Source organism: Schistocerca cancellata, chromosome 8 (assembly GCF_023864275.1).
Source record: "Schistocerca cancellata isolate TAMUIC-IGC-003103 chromosome 8, iqSchCanc2.1, whole genome shotgun sequence".
Lineage (NCBI taxonomy): Eukaryota > Metazoa > Arthropoda > Insecta > Orthoptera > Acrididae > Schistocerca > Schistocerca cancellata.
In genome coordinates this window covers 345,947,620-345,967,149 of record NC_064633.1, presented here as the reverse complement: position 1 = coordinate 345,967,149, position 19,530 = coordinate 345,947,620, and the positions used below count along the sequence as shown (strand labels likewise).

At 39.4% G+C, this 19,530-nt stretch overlaps 1 protein-coding gene across 2 annotated transcripts in view; it reads left to right on the top strand.

The window, feature by feature from the left end:
• LOC126094879 (uncharacterized) overlaps positions 1–19,530 on the top strand; it is a 214,891-nt gene that overhangs the window by 169,579 nt on the left and 25,782 nt on the right. For both annotated transcript variants that reach the window (XM_049909512.1, XM_049909511.1), the window contains one exon: positions 8,848–8,958. In XM_049909512.1, the coding sequence (XP_049765469.1) occupies positions 8,848–8,958 (111 nt within the window). The remainder of the gene's footprint in view (positions 1–8,847; positions 8,959–19,530) is intronic.

The window sequence follows — 19,530 nt, the reverse complement described above, 5'->3', positions numbered from 1 at the left end:
TTGAGGTTCGCTGATGACACTGTAATTCTGTCAGAGACAGCAAAGGACTTGGAAGAGCAGTTGAATGGAATGGACAGTGTCTTTAAATGAGGATATAAAATGAACATCAACAAAAGCAAAACGAGGATAATGGAATGTAGTCGAACTAAGTTAGGTGATGCTGAGGGAATTAGATTAGGAAATGAGACACTTAAAGTAGTAAAGGAGTTTTGCTATTTGGGGATCAAAATAACTGATGATGGTCGAAGTAGAGAGGATATAAAATGTAGACTGGCAATGGCAAGGAAAGCGTTTCTGAAGAAGAGAAATTTGTTAACATCGAGTATAGATTTAAATGTCAGGAAGTCGTTTCTGAAAGTATTTGTATGGAGTGTAGCCATGTATGGAAGTGAAATATGGACAATAAATAGTTTGGACAAGAAGAGAATAGAAGCTTTCGAAATGTGGTGCTACAGAAGAATGCTGAAGATTAGATGGGTAGATCACATAACTTATGAGGAAGTATTGAATAGGATTGGGGAGAAGAGAAGTTTGTGGCACAACTTGACCAGAAGAAGGGATCGGTTGGTAGGACATGTTCTGAGGCATCAAGGGATCACCAATTTAGTATTGGAGGGCAGCGTGGAGGGTAAAAATCGTAGAGGGAGACCAAGAGATGAATACACTAAGCAGATTCAGAAGGATGTAGGTTGCAGTAGGTACTGGGAGATGAAGAAGCTTGCACAGGATAGAGTAGCATGGAGAGCTGCATCAAACCAGTCTCAGGACTGAAGACCACAACAACAACAACATGTAACCAGCAGAGAAAATGGTCCAATTAATCTATAACCAACTTTATGTCCTATAGTGACATGGGAAGCAGGTGGTGTTCAGCAGAATAATACCTGCTTCCCTCGTCTGGGCACCAGAACACATGGTACTTTGGAAGAATAAACAAACAGACAGAGCCGCCAAAGGGGCCTGCAGGGAACATCTTGTCATTACACATTGTGCCTTCGTCTACAGGTTATCATTTCACTGGGGAGTCAGAGATCCACACAGTTGTGGGAGGAGGAGTGTATGGCAGTGAGGGACAATAAGCTGCACTTGAAGCCAACTACCTGGCTGTGGCTTGCCAGTCACTGTGGTGGGTTGAATCATCTCTGTGCTGTCTCTAAAATGTGCACAGTCCCCTAATATATGGCATTATACACTGGAAAGAGAACCTCCCCCCACTCTGTGATGCTTGTAGCATGCAAATTACTGTACACCACATTTTAACTGAGTCCATTTTATATTGTGATGATGAGTGTGTGGAATAGAATTTCTGTGGGGATCTGCTATCTGTTTCATCTGATGACTCCAGCCTAAGCTTTTATATTTCCCTACCCATGACACGACTTTTGGTTTCTTTGTAGCTATGTGCAAAATTTAAAAACAAAATTAGTTTTGAAATTTGTTTTCATATTCCTGTAGAATTACTCGAACATCCATAAATAGCGTTGTGATTATGCATATATTATACACTTCTTTTCTACGATGAACATTTTCTTTCCATTTTCTAACTGCTTCATCCGTGTATATGTCGAAGAGAATTGGTGAGAAGTTACAACTGCGCCACGCGCATCAGTTAATGAAAATTTCTTCTGTTAGTTATGTATCCCAGATCTAACACAATTTTTGACATTTATATAAATTCCGTATTACACAAATCTAATGTTTTGAACATCCTTTCTTTTGCATTATGCTCCACAGCCCTTCCATATTTACTTAATCAAAAGCCATTTCATAATCAACAAAGGAAATGTACGTTCTCAGGTTAAGCTCTCGTCTTTACTACAATACCTGTTTGAGTCTAAATACATCATCTACACAGAATCTACCTTTTCTAACTCTACATTGTTCTTCCAGTAAAAGAGCATGTGCTATCATATTGAGCCTGTTATATATTATTTTCACATATATTTTACACGAGTTTAAAAAAAGTTTTTCCTCGATAATTACTGCATTTATCCGAGTATACGCTGAACATAAAATTTACTCTCCTCATTTTTAAGAGGCTTGTTGTGAAAATTTTATTTTAACATATTCTGACTAATCAAAATTGCAAACTGTTTTATTGATGTCAAGTATCTGCATAAGAAAGTTAACATTATACCTTATAACTTATGTATCTTGTTGATGGTCTACATTCTGATAAAAGGAGCAAAAAAAATAAAATAAAATAAACAAAAAAATAGTTTACATTTGTTTAATTTTCACTTCCGTTTTTGCTTTCTATTTAAGCCATTTGTCTGTGGTATCACTATTTTTCATAATCATCATCATCATCATCATCATCTTGGATGATAGTTTCACTAACGAATGAGAGATGAGGAAAGAGGCAATGTATTTCTGTATTCGAGTAGCAGTGAAATTTAATGTTGGTTATCAGAAATATTTGGCTGTTTCTTCAGAACATGTTGCAATTTCCAAGGTTGTGATTACAGTGGAACCTGAGAACACAGCCGATATTTCCAAGCACATAACAGATTTCGTATCCATATCATGTGAGAATGTGACAATATTCCTTTGTCTCTTGCTTCCAGATATATGTCATCTGCCCTCTGGTCTTGCATTGCCTGTGTAGAAACAGAAGCTAACACATCCCCTATCGTTTGCATCAAACCTTGTGGTGAGCATTGACAACATTCCTGCAAAAAAACTCATAATTATGCCACTGCCCCCCTATCTAGAATTTACTGTCTCCTGCAGAAATGTGTACTATTGTTGAGTATTTGTCCAATTTTAAAGTCAGTTCAATTCTGACTATAAACCAATTCAGGAATACTGCCATTTAAACATGGACATTGTGTTCATAATTAGTCAAGGTATGTGGTATACATTTCCATGGTTGGCAGCACAATAAAATTTTGTTGCTCACTCACCGCTCCACTTTCCGCACTTGTCCTAGTTCTCAGCCAAGCTGTTACCTTTCCATAGTCTTCAAAATAAATCTGCGTGTGACCTCAATTGCCAAAGCTTCATCTGTAAATGTAAGATGACACCTAACCTAACCTAACTACAAAAAATAAAAATTTTTACTTCAGCATCAATAGTTAAATCAGCAAATCTAAGATGACCCAGTATTTTTCAAATATGAATTTGGGAAAAAAATCTCGTCTCATAATCAGATGAACACTATATCTCCCTTATTGAATGATGATTACCTTTGCTTTCCATAACTCCTTTGGTATGACTGTATTTCCAACATAGTTAAATAGATGTAAATACCTACATTTTAGAATTATTCCACTATATTTGACTATTCCCAAGTTTATTTTGTATAATTCTGGAACTTTCATATTTTTGAAAGATTTTAAAACTGACTCCAACCTCCCTAGTTCTATTATTAAAATTGTACAAATTCTTTATAGTGTTTTAACCTTGATTTTTCTACAGTTACATGTCTGTTGGCAGTTTTCCATTCACCTTTGTAGAGATATTTCATTAGATTATAAGCTCCACACCATGCCTCCACATCATTTTCATAATGCACTGCACCTCACCAGCCCGTGTATCATATGCCTACCCAGGCATCTGCCTCGTCTCCCTCCCACATTCCTAGCCAACACACCTGAGCTCTGTTTCCCACCTGTTTCTCCCTGTACCTCCCCCTCCCTCCGTCCTCGCTAATCCACCTGCTAAACTGCAATCCAAGTATTGTGTGTTCAGCCAGCATATTGTAGGGGTACGTGTGTGTGTGTGTGTGTATGTATGTGTGTGTGTGTGTGTGTGTGTGTGTGCGCGTGCGCACACATGTTTTACTCTAGCATGTCAAAGGATTTGTTCCAGAAGCTAACAAGTCTTCATTCTCTTTTGTGTGTGCCTGTGGACGACGCTATGCTCCTTTTATATATATATCGTTCTGTTTGAATTTTTTCTGGAATTTCCATTTCTTCTTTCCTCTTCTTCTTCTTTACGGATGGATCACTTAGGACCAAGCGTAATCACCATTCGTTGGCCTTCCTTTTCGCCCACTATTCCTTCATAAGCAGCGAATGGGCTAGCATTCATTGCGTAGACCACATATGTTCATTAGTTTTTCTCTCTTCTTCCTCAATATCCTGTGTGTTTGTGATTTTTCTGATTTCATTTCTGTCATGTAGATTTGGAGACCCTAATTCTCTCAGGTCTTTTTCTGTGCACTTGTGCCAGTTTGGTCTTGTAGTTTTGTTCTTTAAAAATGTATGGGTTTTGTGCATTAACTTGTTTTAGTCCATTCTTTCTAAATGTCCATGAATTGGATTCTTCTCATGCGCATTGTGTCTGTTATTTTGGAGATATTTTTATAAATTTCCGCATTGGGTTTTGGATAATGCACACCATCTTGAGTTCTTAAACCTAGGATTTTCCTCATTATTTTACATTCTTTCACTTCTAATTCCCCTTTTAGTGTTCTGTGTTGAAGATGTAGTGTCTCAGATATGTAGAGAGCTTCTGGTTTAATTACTGTTGTGTAGTGTTGTATTTTGCAGTTCCACGAGAGAGACTTTTTGTTGTAAATTATTTTTGTTAACTGAAACGCCATCTCCATTTTCTAGGCTCTTGATCTGACAGATTTCTTTTCATTACAATTTTCTGCAATCCATTCACCTAAATATTTAAATTATTTTACTCAAGAGGTGTAGTTATTACCAATTTTGAGATCAGAAGGTGCATCTTTGATGTCAGTCATATTTTTTTTTTTTTTTTTTTTTTTTTTTTTTTTTTCAAATGAAATTTGTAATCCTATTTTTGCTGCCTGCTCGTGTAATAATTCTAGCTGTTTCTGTGCATTGTTAATGTCTTGGGCCATCAGTCCCATGTCGTCACCAAATGCTGAACAGTCTAATTCTGTGCCCTTATGATTTGGTCCCAATCTGTGTGCTGGTGCACCTGCTTTTCTCCATTCTTGAACAACTTTTTCAAGAACACAGTTGAAGAGTACTGGGGACAGTCCATCCCCTTGTCGTACTCCTGTGTCTATTTCAAATTTTATGTTCAATTCTCCCATAAATTTCACTTTGGATTTGGTCTCCGTGAGTGTTTCTTTTATGATGTTTGTTGTCTTTTGATCTAGTCCAAATTCTGCTAACACTTCAAAAAGGGATTCTCGTCTATACTGTTATATGCTTTTTTAAAGTGAACAAACATGATGACATAACTTTTGTTTGAAGTACTATGCAAATATTTCATCGAGTTTTTCAAGTTAAGGCTTTCTTCTACGCATGATCGACCTTTACTGAAGCCACCTTGGTATTCGCCTAGTTTTGAATCCAGCTGAGATTCTGCTCCGTTTAGTAGCGCTTTAGACAGAATTTTCTTTTAGTATTGTCAATGTTACGATTTTCCATTCTTTGCTAATATCGCCACTTATTGGATTTTCAAGCAATTTCTACAACAATTGTAGTTGGCTTTAATACAGATATCTTATCACTTTGACTTGTTGTAAATATATCTTGTAAATTTTTCATTCATTTTGTATAATTTTATATAGCATTGTACTGCTTTCAGCAAAAATTCTCATTTTAGAAACTACTGGGGACTGATCTATGTAAACAATACTACCTCTATGTACCCTGGTGTCTACTACACGTAGGTTTAATTTTTTACTTTCTATCACACAGTCAAACATTGTCCTCTTGTCATAAACTTGTGAATATCCTTTCTCTCGATGATTAATGCTTTTCATTTAATGTGTGTCCACTTTTATTTTTTATTAGTTTGAGAATTGGCATGTTTCCTGCAAGAGCACCAAGATCTCCAACGCAATAAGGAAATTATTCTTACAAATTTTATCCATAACTGAATGAAGATCCTCCTGGAACTGCTTAGAACGTTCACTTAGATTGGTGAAACTTAAAAACATTTTATTTTTCCATTTTCTCTCTGCTAATGTTGTCACTATAGAAACAGCTCTTTCTAACTAGGCAGCTCCACTGTCAAACATTGTTTATTTTTGTGTTTCGTTAGTTCCTTTCATTTTCTTTTTTGTCTTCAGTATTAGTGTAATATCAGTTTCCTTTCTAAACAGCTTCCCAACAAGTTCTTCCTTCTTGTTTTTTTACAGCTCTTAGATTCAAAATACCTGCTTTCTATACAGGGCATTTCACAATTTCTATTACAAGCTTCCAATGATTCTAGAGGGGACATAGTAGATAAAGTTTTGGTAGGGAACCCATGTCTGGAATTTACCGTTTGGGTATAAAATGAGTTTGAGGATTGGATCATTTTCATATCTCCCATGTCACGACACATGCACAAACTGAGATACAGGCGTCGTCAGTCACTTTCGTAATTATGAAACAACATATCATTTTCGCCTAACTACAACAATAGATGTGAGAAAGCAGTATGTTCACAACTAGGAGAGTTGATTGTGGCACTCTATAGATGCACCACACTCTCGCGTTTGAAGATGATGTCCTTCACCATGTAGAAGAGAACCATCAAAGAGTACTTGAAATATTGCCCATGTCATGGCCTTTTGCAGAGTATATAGTGCTCCGTACCTACTGTGAAGTGGGAGATTTGAAAGTGATTAGATCTTCAAAATTATTTCATATATATAAGCACATTTCTGAACATGGATTCTTTATCAAATATTTATCTACTATGTCCCCTCTACAACTACTAGAAGTCTGTAATAGTGGGTTTGAAACATCCTGTATATCTTAGATTCCAAATCATTTAGCCTTTATGGTTTCCTTTGTCATCACATAATTTGTTGGCTTCTGTTCTGAGTAACGTAGAATTTTTTGATACCAGCCCTTCAGACAACCTCTAATGTAGATGACAAGGGAGTTTTCTGCTAGGGTTACCATACCTTAATCAAGGGGGAACAGGGAAAAAGGGTAATTTTGATAATCTGAGTTGCTCAGTCCACCTGTTAGCTCCTGTTGGTATAGAGATGGGTTATTATGGGAAAGGTATTTGAAGAGAGACTGATATGCAACACTTTGCCTGGCTCCTCAGCTGAGACCTGTCTGGTATGGTTGACCATAACTGAACAAATGCTACTGCCAGCTTAGCTCTCAGTTGCACTGACAGTGCATCATTAAGGCAGCTTTAAACACTGCTGCATTCCACATGTGAATGACAACTAACAGACTGTCCGTCTGCAAGAATGGCCAAGACACAGCCGACCTACCCAGTTGTTCGACATGCTGCCCAACAAGATGTGTTTCAGTTCATTGACTGCTTTCAAGCCTTTGCCATTTTGATTCTTCCCACCAACACTAGCATTCCTGAATTACGCAAGTGGGAACACTACATATCCTTCGTTCCCTTAACTCCGCTGGGCTCTTCCCTTAACTCCGCTGGGCTCAACATTCACTAATCCCTATCCTCCACCTGCCTATCTCCTTTCTTGCACCCACTCCAATACTGACCTGCCATCTATCCCACCTACACACCTACAAGACCTTTTACCTTCGGTATTTCTCCCCTCTCTTCAGTTTTCCTCCTCCCCCAGCACAGCCTACCACCGCTGCAGGTAGCAGTCCTGTTCTGTCACTACCATGCCCCTCCACACCTGCACAGCAGCACCAACATCTTCTCCCATCCCTACCCTGCTCTCCCTCCCCCTCCCTACATGCTGCCACCTCACTACCCGCCCCAACTAGACCGTTGCTGACGTCAGATGTAGTCGCAATTGGGTCTTAGTAGACTTGTGTGTGTGTGTGTGTGTGTGTGTGTGTGTGTGTGTGTGTGTGTGTGTGTGTGTGTGTGTGTGTGGGTGGGTGGGTGGGTGGTGGGGGGGGGGGGGGGAGTGGTAATTGTTGTTGCTGTTGCTGTTGTGTGAATGCATGAGAGTTCTGCTTCTGAAGAAGATCTTTATCCAAAAGCTAAATATGTTTCTAGTGTTCTTTTTCATTGTGCCTGTTGTTGATTCAACACCACCTCTGTGTGTTGAGTAGGATCTATTCAATATTGTTATTCCATCCTGGACTTTCCATTGTTACAGTATAATCCATCAATTTGGATAGTCAAAAAAGGCATAATTTTGTACCTCAAGATTTTTATTTCACAATGTTCTGGTTGTAATTTCAAGCAAAATGTTTACTGTTGTCCATACAATGGACTGCATTGTGAAGATTTGGTTAACAATGTCAACATCTTTCATTTCTACTGGAAATTTTGATCAAATCTCCCAGAGTCAACTGAAATGATCAGTTAACAGCGTATTTGTATGCATCTGATTAGGTCACTGGATTTCTTTCCTTTTTAGATTTTGTATGTACTTTGAAAACTTGGAAGTGTTAAATGGTCTTCTTTGTCCACATTTGTGTCTGGATATCTAATAGGCACATTTAGGATCCATCAAGGTCCAAATTCAATGAACAGACACCATTTTACGACCCTGACTTTGTGTAATAAGTGGAGAACTAAAGAGGTCACTTCAGTAAGGTTAAGCAACATGTGAGTTTTTTTATAACAACCTAAGCTTTGTGTCCTTTGTAACAAATTGTAGAAAGTAGTACAATTCTGCTAGTGTTGGTTTTGTGAGTGTATGTCAAACAGATCTAATGTAGATCCTGTTACACTAGTTAGCATAAAAAATATCCTTTGTTTCTGCAGGTTATTACATTCAATACAGCTTGCAGACAATACCATGAGCAGTTTCTAGAGCTGTGTCATTTTAGAGAGAGAGAGAGAGAGAGAGAGAGAGAGAGATTTATCCTAAGTAAAATAAAAAAGAAATTGTCAAAGATAAATGTTTATTTACAATAAAGCTGCAAAAGGATTCATTTAACTTCGTCTGCTTGGAAAGTAAATATATTCTAATAAACAACTTGTGGAACACAGTAAAATGAAATATTGTAAAACAGACTTTGTTTTTAACAGGTGGTTAATCTCCAGCCATCGCCTAAGAATGAACCTAGTGGGAGCAGTAAAGGAGCAGATGCAGACACAATGAAAGAACTTACTGAAACTTGTTCACGTCTGCATAGCCAGGTAATTATTTGTTTATATTACTGAGAAAGAAACTGACCAACAATTCATACTTTACAAGAATGGTTTTTTTTTATTTTTGTAACAGATTTATAGGCATAGTTTCATTGGATTTGTATCTTTGACAGCAAGATCCAAATGTAATAATCAAATTAAAATTAAAATTGAATTATCTATGACTATTAAATTATGATGTACAGAAACTCAATTAAAACATTAACTGTTGTTTACTTGTCATTCCTCAGTTGGTAGCTGTATTATGTTTGTGATATTGAGGTTATGTCTAAGTGCAGCTGAATAAAAGTAGATTATATTTTCCCATACACATTTCATCTCAATTTATTAAGAAGCATGCACATTTATGCTTGAAAATAGGATTTTAATTTGAATTACCTTACATTATACTTCAAGGTTATAAACTATGGTGGGCTAAAACATTAATTACAAGTAGTAATGTACAACATTCCAGTCCCAAGATAGTTATATGTTTCATTTAAGATGTGCAGCACACTGAAACAGCAAAATAGACTTCTGGCCATTAAAATTGCCTCAAGAAGGATGCAATGATCGTTGAAGTAGTTGATGTGAAAGGGAGTAACATTTCACCACAACCACACAAAATAGATAGAAGTAAAGCCATGAGTACATTATATAGGGCTGTACACAACACCATGCAGGATTCTACAGCATGTAATGTCAAAGGGTGGTTGATAAGTAGTATTTACAAGGATATAGGACATGTCAAAATATTTACAATCTTAGACCAATTTAAAATAAGCTAATTCATATACACATTCACTATCCTCCATAAGTTTTGAGTAATTATAGACAGTGGAAAGGAAATACAGTATAAAAGTGCATTTTGTTGTTTTCCAAATGTTTATTAAGCTCAAATAATACACAGGACGATGCAACAATTAAATTTTAGATTCCTCAAAATAGCCACCCTTTGGTTTCATCACTGCCTTGCACACTCTTGGCATGCGCTGTGTCAGTTTTGCCAAGGTTTCAGTTGGAATTAATCTCCATTATTGCTGCAGGGCCTCTCACAACTGTGACCCACTCATGAAAACCCATTTTCGGATCCTCCTGTCCAATTCATCCCATAGCAGCTCGATTGGGTTACAATCAGGGGATTGGGGTGGCCATTCCATGTTTTCCAATATTTTACGAACCTCTAGAGACTTCACATAGTTCTGACACAAGCGAGACATATGTTTCGGGTCATTGTCTTGCTGCAAGACAAACCCTTTCCAAATCAGAAGCAAACCAGAAGTCTTAGCATGTCACTGGAGAATGGCATGATAATCCTTTTGGTTCAGTTTTCCATCTATTTTCACCAAATCTCCAACTTTATTCCCTCCAAAGGATCCCCGTACTGTCACAGAACCCCCTCCGTGTTTTACAGTTGGAATTACACACTGAGGATTCAAGTGTTGATGGGGCAAACGGTGTACAAATTGACGGCGTTTACTTCTGAATATTTTGAACTTGGATTCATCGGTGAATAAGACTCTTTCCCAATCCCTTGCTATCCAATGTTGGTGTCTCTTAGCCCACTGAAGCCTTTTCTTCTTGTCGACAGGGCACAACAAGGGTTTCTTTGTTGCTACATAACCTCGGAGGTTGTTGTCTGCCAGACGTCGTCTCACTGTTGACTCTCACCAGTGTATCCCTCATTGCGTTTAGTTCAGCAGTCAATTCACGGACAGTTTTTAATCTGTTATGTTTACTGGTCACTACCAAATACTTTTCCTGGCATTCTGATATTTTCTTGGGTGCTCCTGAGCAAGGACGATCTCCATAGGAGCCTGTTTCTCGATGCCGGTGTATGTTTTTGACAACTCCACTGATGGAAATCATCAGTTTATTTGCTATTTGTCGGACACTATTGCCTTCTGGGTGCAAAGTGATTATCATTACCCGTGATTCATAAGCAGTCTGGCACTTTGGGGCCATTTTTAATTACTTTCTTGGCATGTTATATCTTTATGCAAACGCAACAACAAGTGAACAGAAATGTAAACATCATACCTCTACATAGCCATGCAGTCAACTCGTGCCACCTGGCGTGTTTAATAGAACTGCTTGGACAGACAATGTCAGTTTACGTAATATGGAGCAATACTAGTATGTTCCAATATGTATGTATGTGTACAATAACGAAGTGTACAATACTGTATGTGTCATTATTAACTGTTATTTGAGCTTGCTATTCCGTATTCTAACCAATAACTCACAGATTACTTTCACCTTACTCTATTGTAATATGCAGTATGGTGTTTCCAAGCTTATGGAGGACAGTGTACATTTGCAGACTTCTAGTTAGTGATAATCATTAGATTTACTCTTGGTATACAACACTTTTTTTTACAAATAACTTATTAAAATAATGTAATGCCACACTGTTACTCATATCGCACTATTAGTCACTGCACACACTACTGTATTTACTCGAATCTAAGCCGCACTTTTTTTCCGGTTTTTGTAATCCAAAAAACCGCCTGCGGCTTAGAATCGAGTGCAAAGCAAGCGGAAGTTCTGAAAAATTTTGGTGGGTGCCGCCACAACTAACTTCTGCCGTCGAATATATGTAGCGCTACACAGGCATGCTTTGTAGGCACAAAGATAAATACTGGCACCAAATCCTCTGCCTCAGTAAATAAATTAAAAAAAAAGGGTGGAAGAGAGATTTTTTTCTCCGCCCCGAGTTTCGACCACTGCATTTTCATACATTATCCAACGAAGTAAATACAAATTCCGTATTGTTCACCTTCGAATGTAGCAGCATTTCAATCATGGACCTCCATGATTTCAATGTACTACGAAAATCCGACTGGCAAGACTGTTTGGGATGTTTGTCAATATGGGCAACTCTACGTTCTGAATTTTTTCCTACCTGTGAGAAGTGATGGTTGCTAATAGGAACTTCTATGGATTGTGAATCACATGCAGTATTCTCTTCACCTTAAGAATAATACGAATATAAACATTTTGCCATGTATTGTTTCGTGTTTGCTGCCATCTCATTTAAATCCTGTTTGCCTAATAAACTACGAAACTAGAGTGAGACAACAGCAAACGCGGAAGAATATACATATCATGTCATGTTTATATTCGTATTATTCTTATGCCTAATACTGATACAGTCAGAAATGAAGCACAGCAATTGACTAGACCTTTAAATCTAAGATGACTCTAATTTCTGCGCAGAATGTAATGTACTAAAGAGGCGCCTGCAAAGATTTTCAAACGGAGAAAAAATTTAGCTAAAATCTCGTTCAGAACATCTTCTATCATACGCAGTATATTATTTGGTTCTTGTTGATCATTATCAAAGAAAGCAGCAGTGTAAGCAACAACAAATAGCAGTATATCGCCATTGTCTCGCTAATGAGACGATTCCTCTCTCTTTTATTTTTTTAATTGTAAGCGGCGGTAGTGCGTACTAAAGCAAGCCATGCCGCGAGCGGCGACAGGCCGTAAACACGCACTATCAGAATGCGACAAACAATGTATGACACAGTACAGTAATGCATTTTCAGCTTAGAGTGACGTAAACACCTATAACAAAGAAAACGGCGCTTTTCAGATCAAAGAAAAATAAGCAATCAATTCAAACCAGACCAAGCACGTGAAAAAGGAAGGGTACCCGTATAAATACGGACGGAGCGCCTGACGCATAGCAATGGCTACCTGGTAAAGCTTAACTGCTAAGGTTACGACTCGAACCAAACTACTGTAGATGTATCGTAATTCATTCGACCTAAATTGTGTCTTCTATTACAATGGACCAACTTTGTTTCGATTTGGAGATGCGGCCTAAAACTTTTCTCTCCCCTTGAATTGCAAGTCTCAAATTTCAGATGCGGCTGAGATTTGGGAAAATTTTTTTTCCTTGATTTTGAGTCTCATTTTTCAGGTGCAGCTTAGATTCGGGTAAATACGGTATACACACATTGTTTCATAACACTTCACTCACTACACCCCCCCCCCCCCACACACACACACACACACACACACACACACACACACACACACACACACACAGGTGATCGCTGGGCCATTTTCTGTACCACAACTTCCCATTTGCTATCCTGAAAAGCAGAGTCAGCATCTGTCTATAATGAGTGAGGTGTTGAGCTCAGAAAGAGGAAGAGGTGTTAGTATTGTGCTATGCATAGCTTGGGGGTAAGTAGTTTTAGAAAGGAAAAAACATAATGTGAAGGTGTTATGTGGAATGTTGGATGTTTTATAGTCATAATTATTGTTATTTGTATAACATTTTTTATCACACACCTACTCTGTTTTATCTAAGTAATCCTTCAATGTATAAAATGTATTGCATAACAGGTACTTTTTAGCTGCCTTTTTAAATAAGTATATTTTTGCAATTTCTTTATTCTCGTTTGGTAATTTATTGTATAGTTTTATTCCATGGTAGAAAATGCTGTTTAGAGTTTTAGGTTTATTGTTTCTTGGTAAATGTAAGTTGAATTTAGCTCTTGTTGCATGGTCTTGGACAGAGCTGTTTGTGGAGTAATTACTAATGTTATTTTTGCTGTGTACAACTGACTGGTAAATGTATTCACATGGAGCAGTTAAAATCCCCTTTGTTATGAATAGATCTTTGCAATGAGCTTGACTAGTATTTTTGGTTATTATCCTTTTAAAGTTACGTTCATATTTTGTGCATTTGTTCCCCAAACAAGAATCGAGTGTACATATGAATACACTACTGGCCATTAAAATTGCTACACCAAGAAGAAATGCAGATGATAAACAGGTATTCAATGGACAAACATATTATACTAGAACTGCCATGTGATTACATTTTCACACAATTTGGGTGCATAGATCCTGAGAAATCAGTACCCAGAACAACCACCTCTGGCCGTAATAACGACCTTGATACGCCTGGACATTGAGTCTAACAGAGCTTGGATGGCATGCACAGGTACAGCTGCCCATGCAGCTTCAACACGATACCACAGTTCTTCAAGAGTAGTGACTGGCGTATTGTGACGAGCCAGTTGCTCGGCCATCATTGACCAGACATTTTCAATTGGTGAGAGATCTGGAGAATGTGTTGGCCAGGGCAGCAGTCGAACATTTTCTGTATCCAGAAAGGCACGTACAGGACCTGCAACATGCAGTCGTGCTTTATCCTGCTGAAATGTAGGGTTTCGCAGTGATTGAATGAAGGGTAGAGCCATGGGTCGTAACACATCTGAAATGTAACGTCCACTGTTCAAAGGGCCGTCAATGCGAACAAGAGGTGACCGAGACGTGTAACCAATGACACCTCATACCATCACGCCAGGTGATACGACAGTATGGCGATGACGAACACATGCTTCCAATGTGCGTTCACCACAATGTCGCCAAACACGCATGCGACCATCATGATGCTGTAAACAGAACCTGGATTCATCCAAAAAAATGACGTTTTGCCATTCGTGCACCCAGGTTCATCATTGAGTTCACCATCGCAGACGCTCCTGTCGGTGATGCAGCGTCAAGGGTAGCCGCAGCCATGGTCTCCGAGCTGATAGTCCATGCTGCTGCAAATGTCATGCAGATGGTTGTTGTCTTGCAAACCCATTCTTGACTCAGGGATCGAGATGTGGCTGCACGATCTGTTACAGCCATGCGGATAAGATGCCTGTCATCTTGACTGCTAGTGATACGAGGCCGTTGGGATCCAGCATGGCGTTCTGTATAACCCTCCTGAACCCACCGATTCCATATTCTCCTAACAGTCATTGGATCTTGACTAACACGAGCAACAATGTCTCAATACGATAAACTGCAATCGCGATAGGCTACAATCCGACCTTTATCAAAGTCGGAAACATGGTGGTACGCATTTCTCGCCCTTACATGAGGCATAACAACAGCGTTTCACCAGGCATTACCGGTCAACTGTTGTTTGTGTATGAGAAATCGGTTGGAAACTTTCCTCATGTCAGCACGTTGTAGGTGTCGCCACCGGCGCCAACCTTGTGTGAAGGCTCTGAAAAGCTAACCATTTGCATATCTCAACGTCTTCTTCAAGTCGGTTAAATTACGCGTCTGTAGCACGTCATCTTCAAGGTGTAGCAATTTTAATGTCCAGTAGTGTAGTATGTAACTAAAAGACACTGCATGTTACACACTGATGATAGCATTCTAAGGGCATAACAAGCTGATGACGTTCTGTTCGCATGTACCTTTGTATGTTCACACCACTTCAACTGAGAATCAATATTCATTCCTAGAAATTTTGCATTTGTTACACAGTCTATAAAGGTGCCATCTACATTTAATTAACATTGTCATTTTCCTCTTCAGACTGAAATTCATGGCATTAATTTTCTGTATGTTCAATGTCACTTTATTGCTTATTGATCAATCATAAACTTCCTCGAGAGTTTCATTTGCTTTCTCTGCAAGGAGTTCTCTTGTTTTCTCAGTGACTATAATATTGCTGTCATCAGTGAAGAAAATTTTTTCACTATGAGTAGCACTACTGGGAAAGTCATTGACGTATATCAAGAATAGTATTTGTCCTAATATTCTACATTGCGGAACCCCTATATTAATGTATTTTGATTCTGGTAAGTGGTGTACTAAATGTTTAGATCTTTGTGGAGTATGTGTCATGTCTACTCTTTGTACCCTATCTGCTACGTATGATCGAAACCAGTCATTAGCTACCCCTCTTATTTCTAGTGCTTCTAATTTATTTAATAGAATCTAGTGGTCTACAGTATCTAAGTCCTTAGAAAGATCTAAAAATATGCCTGTGACACACTCGTCTTTATCAGGAGCAGTAACTGGGTAGGGATGGGTGCTGCTTGTGGGGGTATGCAGGGATGTAGCGGTGAAGGGTAGGCAGCTTGATGCAGTCAGACTGTTGGATGGGAGGGAGAGGGAGGGGGCGACAAAACAGAAAAGGAGAGAAGGAATATGAGATTTGTTTGTGTACAAGGTTAGCAGTGTAATTACAGTATGTGAAGACCTCATTTTGAGATCATTGCTTTATTTGGAGAGGGACTGCTCATCACTTCAGATATGATGACCATGCATGACTAGGCTGTATGGAAGGAACTTCATGGTGTGGGATGGACATCAGCTGTCAAAATGGAGGCATTGCTGATGGTTGATCGGTGTGTAGCCACTTTTGAGATGCAGGTCAGTATTTGAGGAAGATGGCTCCTTAGGTTGAGGAAGACCAGGTGAAACGAATGGGGGAGGATTGTGTTCATATTCTTGAGAAATGTGAATAAAGTGTCCTCACCCTTGATCCAGATCACGAAGATGTCATCATTGAATCTGAACCAGGTGAGAGTTTTGGGATTCTGGATGGATAGGAATGATTCCTCTAGATGGCCCATGAATGGGTTGACATAGGGTGGTGCCTTGTGAGTGTCCACTGCCATACCAGGGATTTGTTCGTAGGTGATGCTATCGTGGGCGAGGATATCGTTCTTCAAGATGACCACTAAGGAACTTGGTAGGGTGAGGATATCCTATTCCGCATTCCTCCAGAACCTCAACACCTTCTTGTTCGTTTTCTTCATCTGGCCCTGCTATTCTAGGCGTGGTAGGCAAAATGTCAGACAAAAGGACCTCATTTCAGGGCATGATTTTAGAAAGTCATAGCCTTTTCAAAGTGGCTGTTAATACATTCAAGACCAGGATAGTACTAAGGGACAAGAGGTGTAAGATTGTGCTCTAATTTTCACTCTTGTTGTGCAGTTCAATTCAATTTATTGCCCACAACACGTAATTTTACATGCATGTGCGTTTTCAACTAAGTATAAAGTTTTTACAATTACAATTTTTTTAGTTTATATTATTTCTATTACATTTTAATTCATGATAAATTCAAGTTAAAAGGACATTTTTGGGTAAGCCACTGCATGACTGGCTTTTTAAAAGTATCCCCTGTCAATATCTTAAATTCATTTGGTAACAAGTTACTAAAAACAGCTCCTTTGACATACGGGCTTTTCGCTGTTAATCTTCTGTTAACCATATGAAAATCTTTTCTACACTTTGTTTCATAATTGTGAATATCCATATTTCTTTTTGTGATTTTAGTGTCTTCTTTCACTGGCATTATAGTTTCTACTATATACATGGCATAAACTAAGTGAATATTGTGTCTAATGAATAAGGGTTTGCAAGAAGTTCCTGGTTTTACTTTTGCTATGATCCTCAAGGCTCACTGCTGCAGTATGAAAACTCTTTTCATATTAATTACTTTTGAATACATTGTGGGAGTGAACAGTGATCGATGTGTTACTCAAACTGCGATTTACCACCAGGAGGAGGTTCTTAATCATTGGTCTGAAGATGACTGGGTGAACCTCTAGTTAAAGAATGGTGCAGTGAGATTATTTCCTGCTGTGCTGGCAACACTCTCTACTCACATTGCTCATACTAATCACTTGCTGCAGTGGAAGTGATGCACAGAAGTAACAACATTTTGTGAACACCTTTCTAAAGTGGCCTAACACACAACTCAGTGATGAACAGTAAGCTATCCACAGCATAATGGCTAGTGCAGTGCCGTGCCATACAGTAGTAGATTGCCTAAGTTGGCAGCAATTAAAAACAACACGAAGGCTTCCACATTGTATTGGCGAATTCCAAGTAGGGGATAAGAAAGATGGGCGAGCTATATAGTCTGTAAAAGTTTTTGTGAGCTCGGTTGTTAGAGGTTTGCGAGGAGAGGTTTCAGAGCACATAAACTCCCATGGGGAGACAGGTGGTGCAGAAGAAAGCAGTTTTGGCCATTTTGTTGAGTTTTAATAACATACACTTCTTACCATTCATCTGCTATCACAATCTGGAACTAGTGTGGCTGAGCTCACTAAAACTTCTACGTGCCTTACAGACAAATAATAAACTATTAAACTATGTTGACAAAAGTCATGGGATGGTGATAAGCACATACACAGATGGTGATAGTCTAATATACACAAGGTATAAAGAGAGGAGCGTGTTGGCAGGGCTGTCATTTGAACTCAGATGATTCATGTGAAAAGGTTTCCAATGCGGTTATGGCCACACAACAGGTATTCAGACTCACAAAATGTTTGTTGGAGCTAGATGTGTGGGACATCCCATTTTGGAAATTATTAGGGAATTTAATATTCCAAAATCCAGTGTCAAGAGTGTGCCAGGTATACCAAATTTCAGGCATTACCTCTCACCACAGGCAACACCGTGGCCAACAAACTTTTTAACTAGCGAGAGCAGCATTGTTTGCGTAGAGTTGTCATTGCTAACAGACAAGCAGTAGTGCGTGAAATAACTGCAAGATATCAATGTGGTATGTACGACCAACGTATCCATTAGGACTTGGCAAAATTTCGCGTTGATTGATTGTGGCAGCAAATGGCTGACACAGGTGCCTTTGCTGATAGCGCGATGTTGCCTGCAGTGCCTCTCCTGTGCTCATGACCATGTCGTTTGGACCCTAGATGACTGGAAAACCCTGGCCTGGTCAGATGAGTCCCAATTTCAATTGGCAAGAGCCAGGGACCTAAGTTGTGAACAAGGCACTGTGGCAATCTGGTGGTGGCTCTCTAATGGTGTGGACTGTGTGTTCATGAAATGGACTGGGTCCTCAGGTCCAACTGAACTGATCATTGACAGGAAATGGTTATGTTTGGCACTTGGAGACCAATTGCGGCCATTCAAGTCCACCAGGCCACAATTGTGGGTGTTACAAAAAGGTACGGCCAAACTTCCAGGAAACATTCCTCACACACAAAGAAAGAAATTATGTTATGTGGGCATGTGTCCGGAAACGCTTACTTTCCATGTTAGAGCTCATTTTATTACTTCTCTTCAAATCACACTGATCATGGAATGAAAACACACAGCAACAGAACGTACCAGCGTGACTTCAAACACTTTGTTACAGGAAATGTTCAAAATGTCCTCCGTTAGCAAGGATACATGCATCCACCCTCCATCGCATGGAATCCCTGATGCGCTGATGCAGCCCTGGAGAATGGCGTATTGTATCACAGCCATCCACAATACGAGCACGAAGAGTCTCTACATTTGGTACCAGGGTTGCGTAGACAAGAGCTTTCAAATGCCCCCATAAATGAAAGTCAGGAGGGTTGAGGTCAGGAGAGCGTGGAGGCCATGGAATTGGTCCGCCTCTACCAATCCATCGGTGGGCCCCCCGGGGGGGTCCACAACTCTTTTGTGGATACATGCGTAGCGAGCACGGGACCCCGAGCTAATGTGGCCCTCCTTCCTTTCCGGGCTGCATACCTTCCTTTTCCGCATCCTTCCCTATCCCCCATCTTCGCCCCCCCTTCCCTCATTTCTGGCTCTTTCCTTCCCTTTCTCCCCCTCTGGGAGTATGGTTTGTGCCTACGTCCGGAGACGGACGCTCATAAATGTAACGCATTCTTCGCCTTCTCTGCTTGTATGTCTTCATCCTTCCTTTGTCCTTCTCTTTTCCGTACCTCTTCTCTTTACCCTTTTCTCTGCTGCGGCGTTTGAGACCTCTCTTCTTTCCTTTCCCTTTCTTCCTCCCTGTGCTTGTCTGAAGGCCGACCC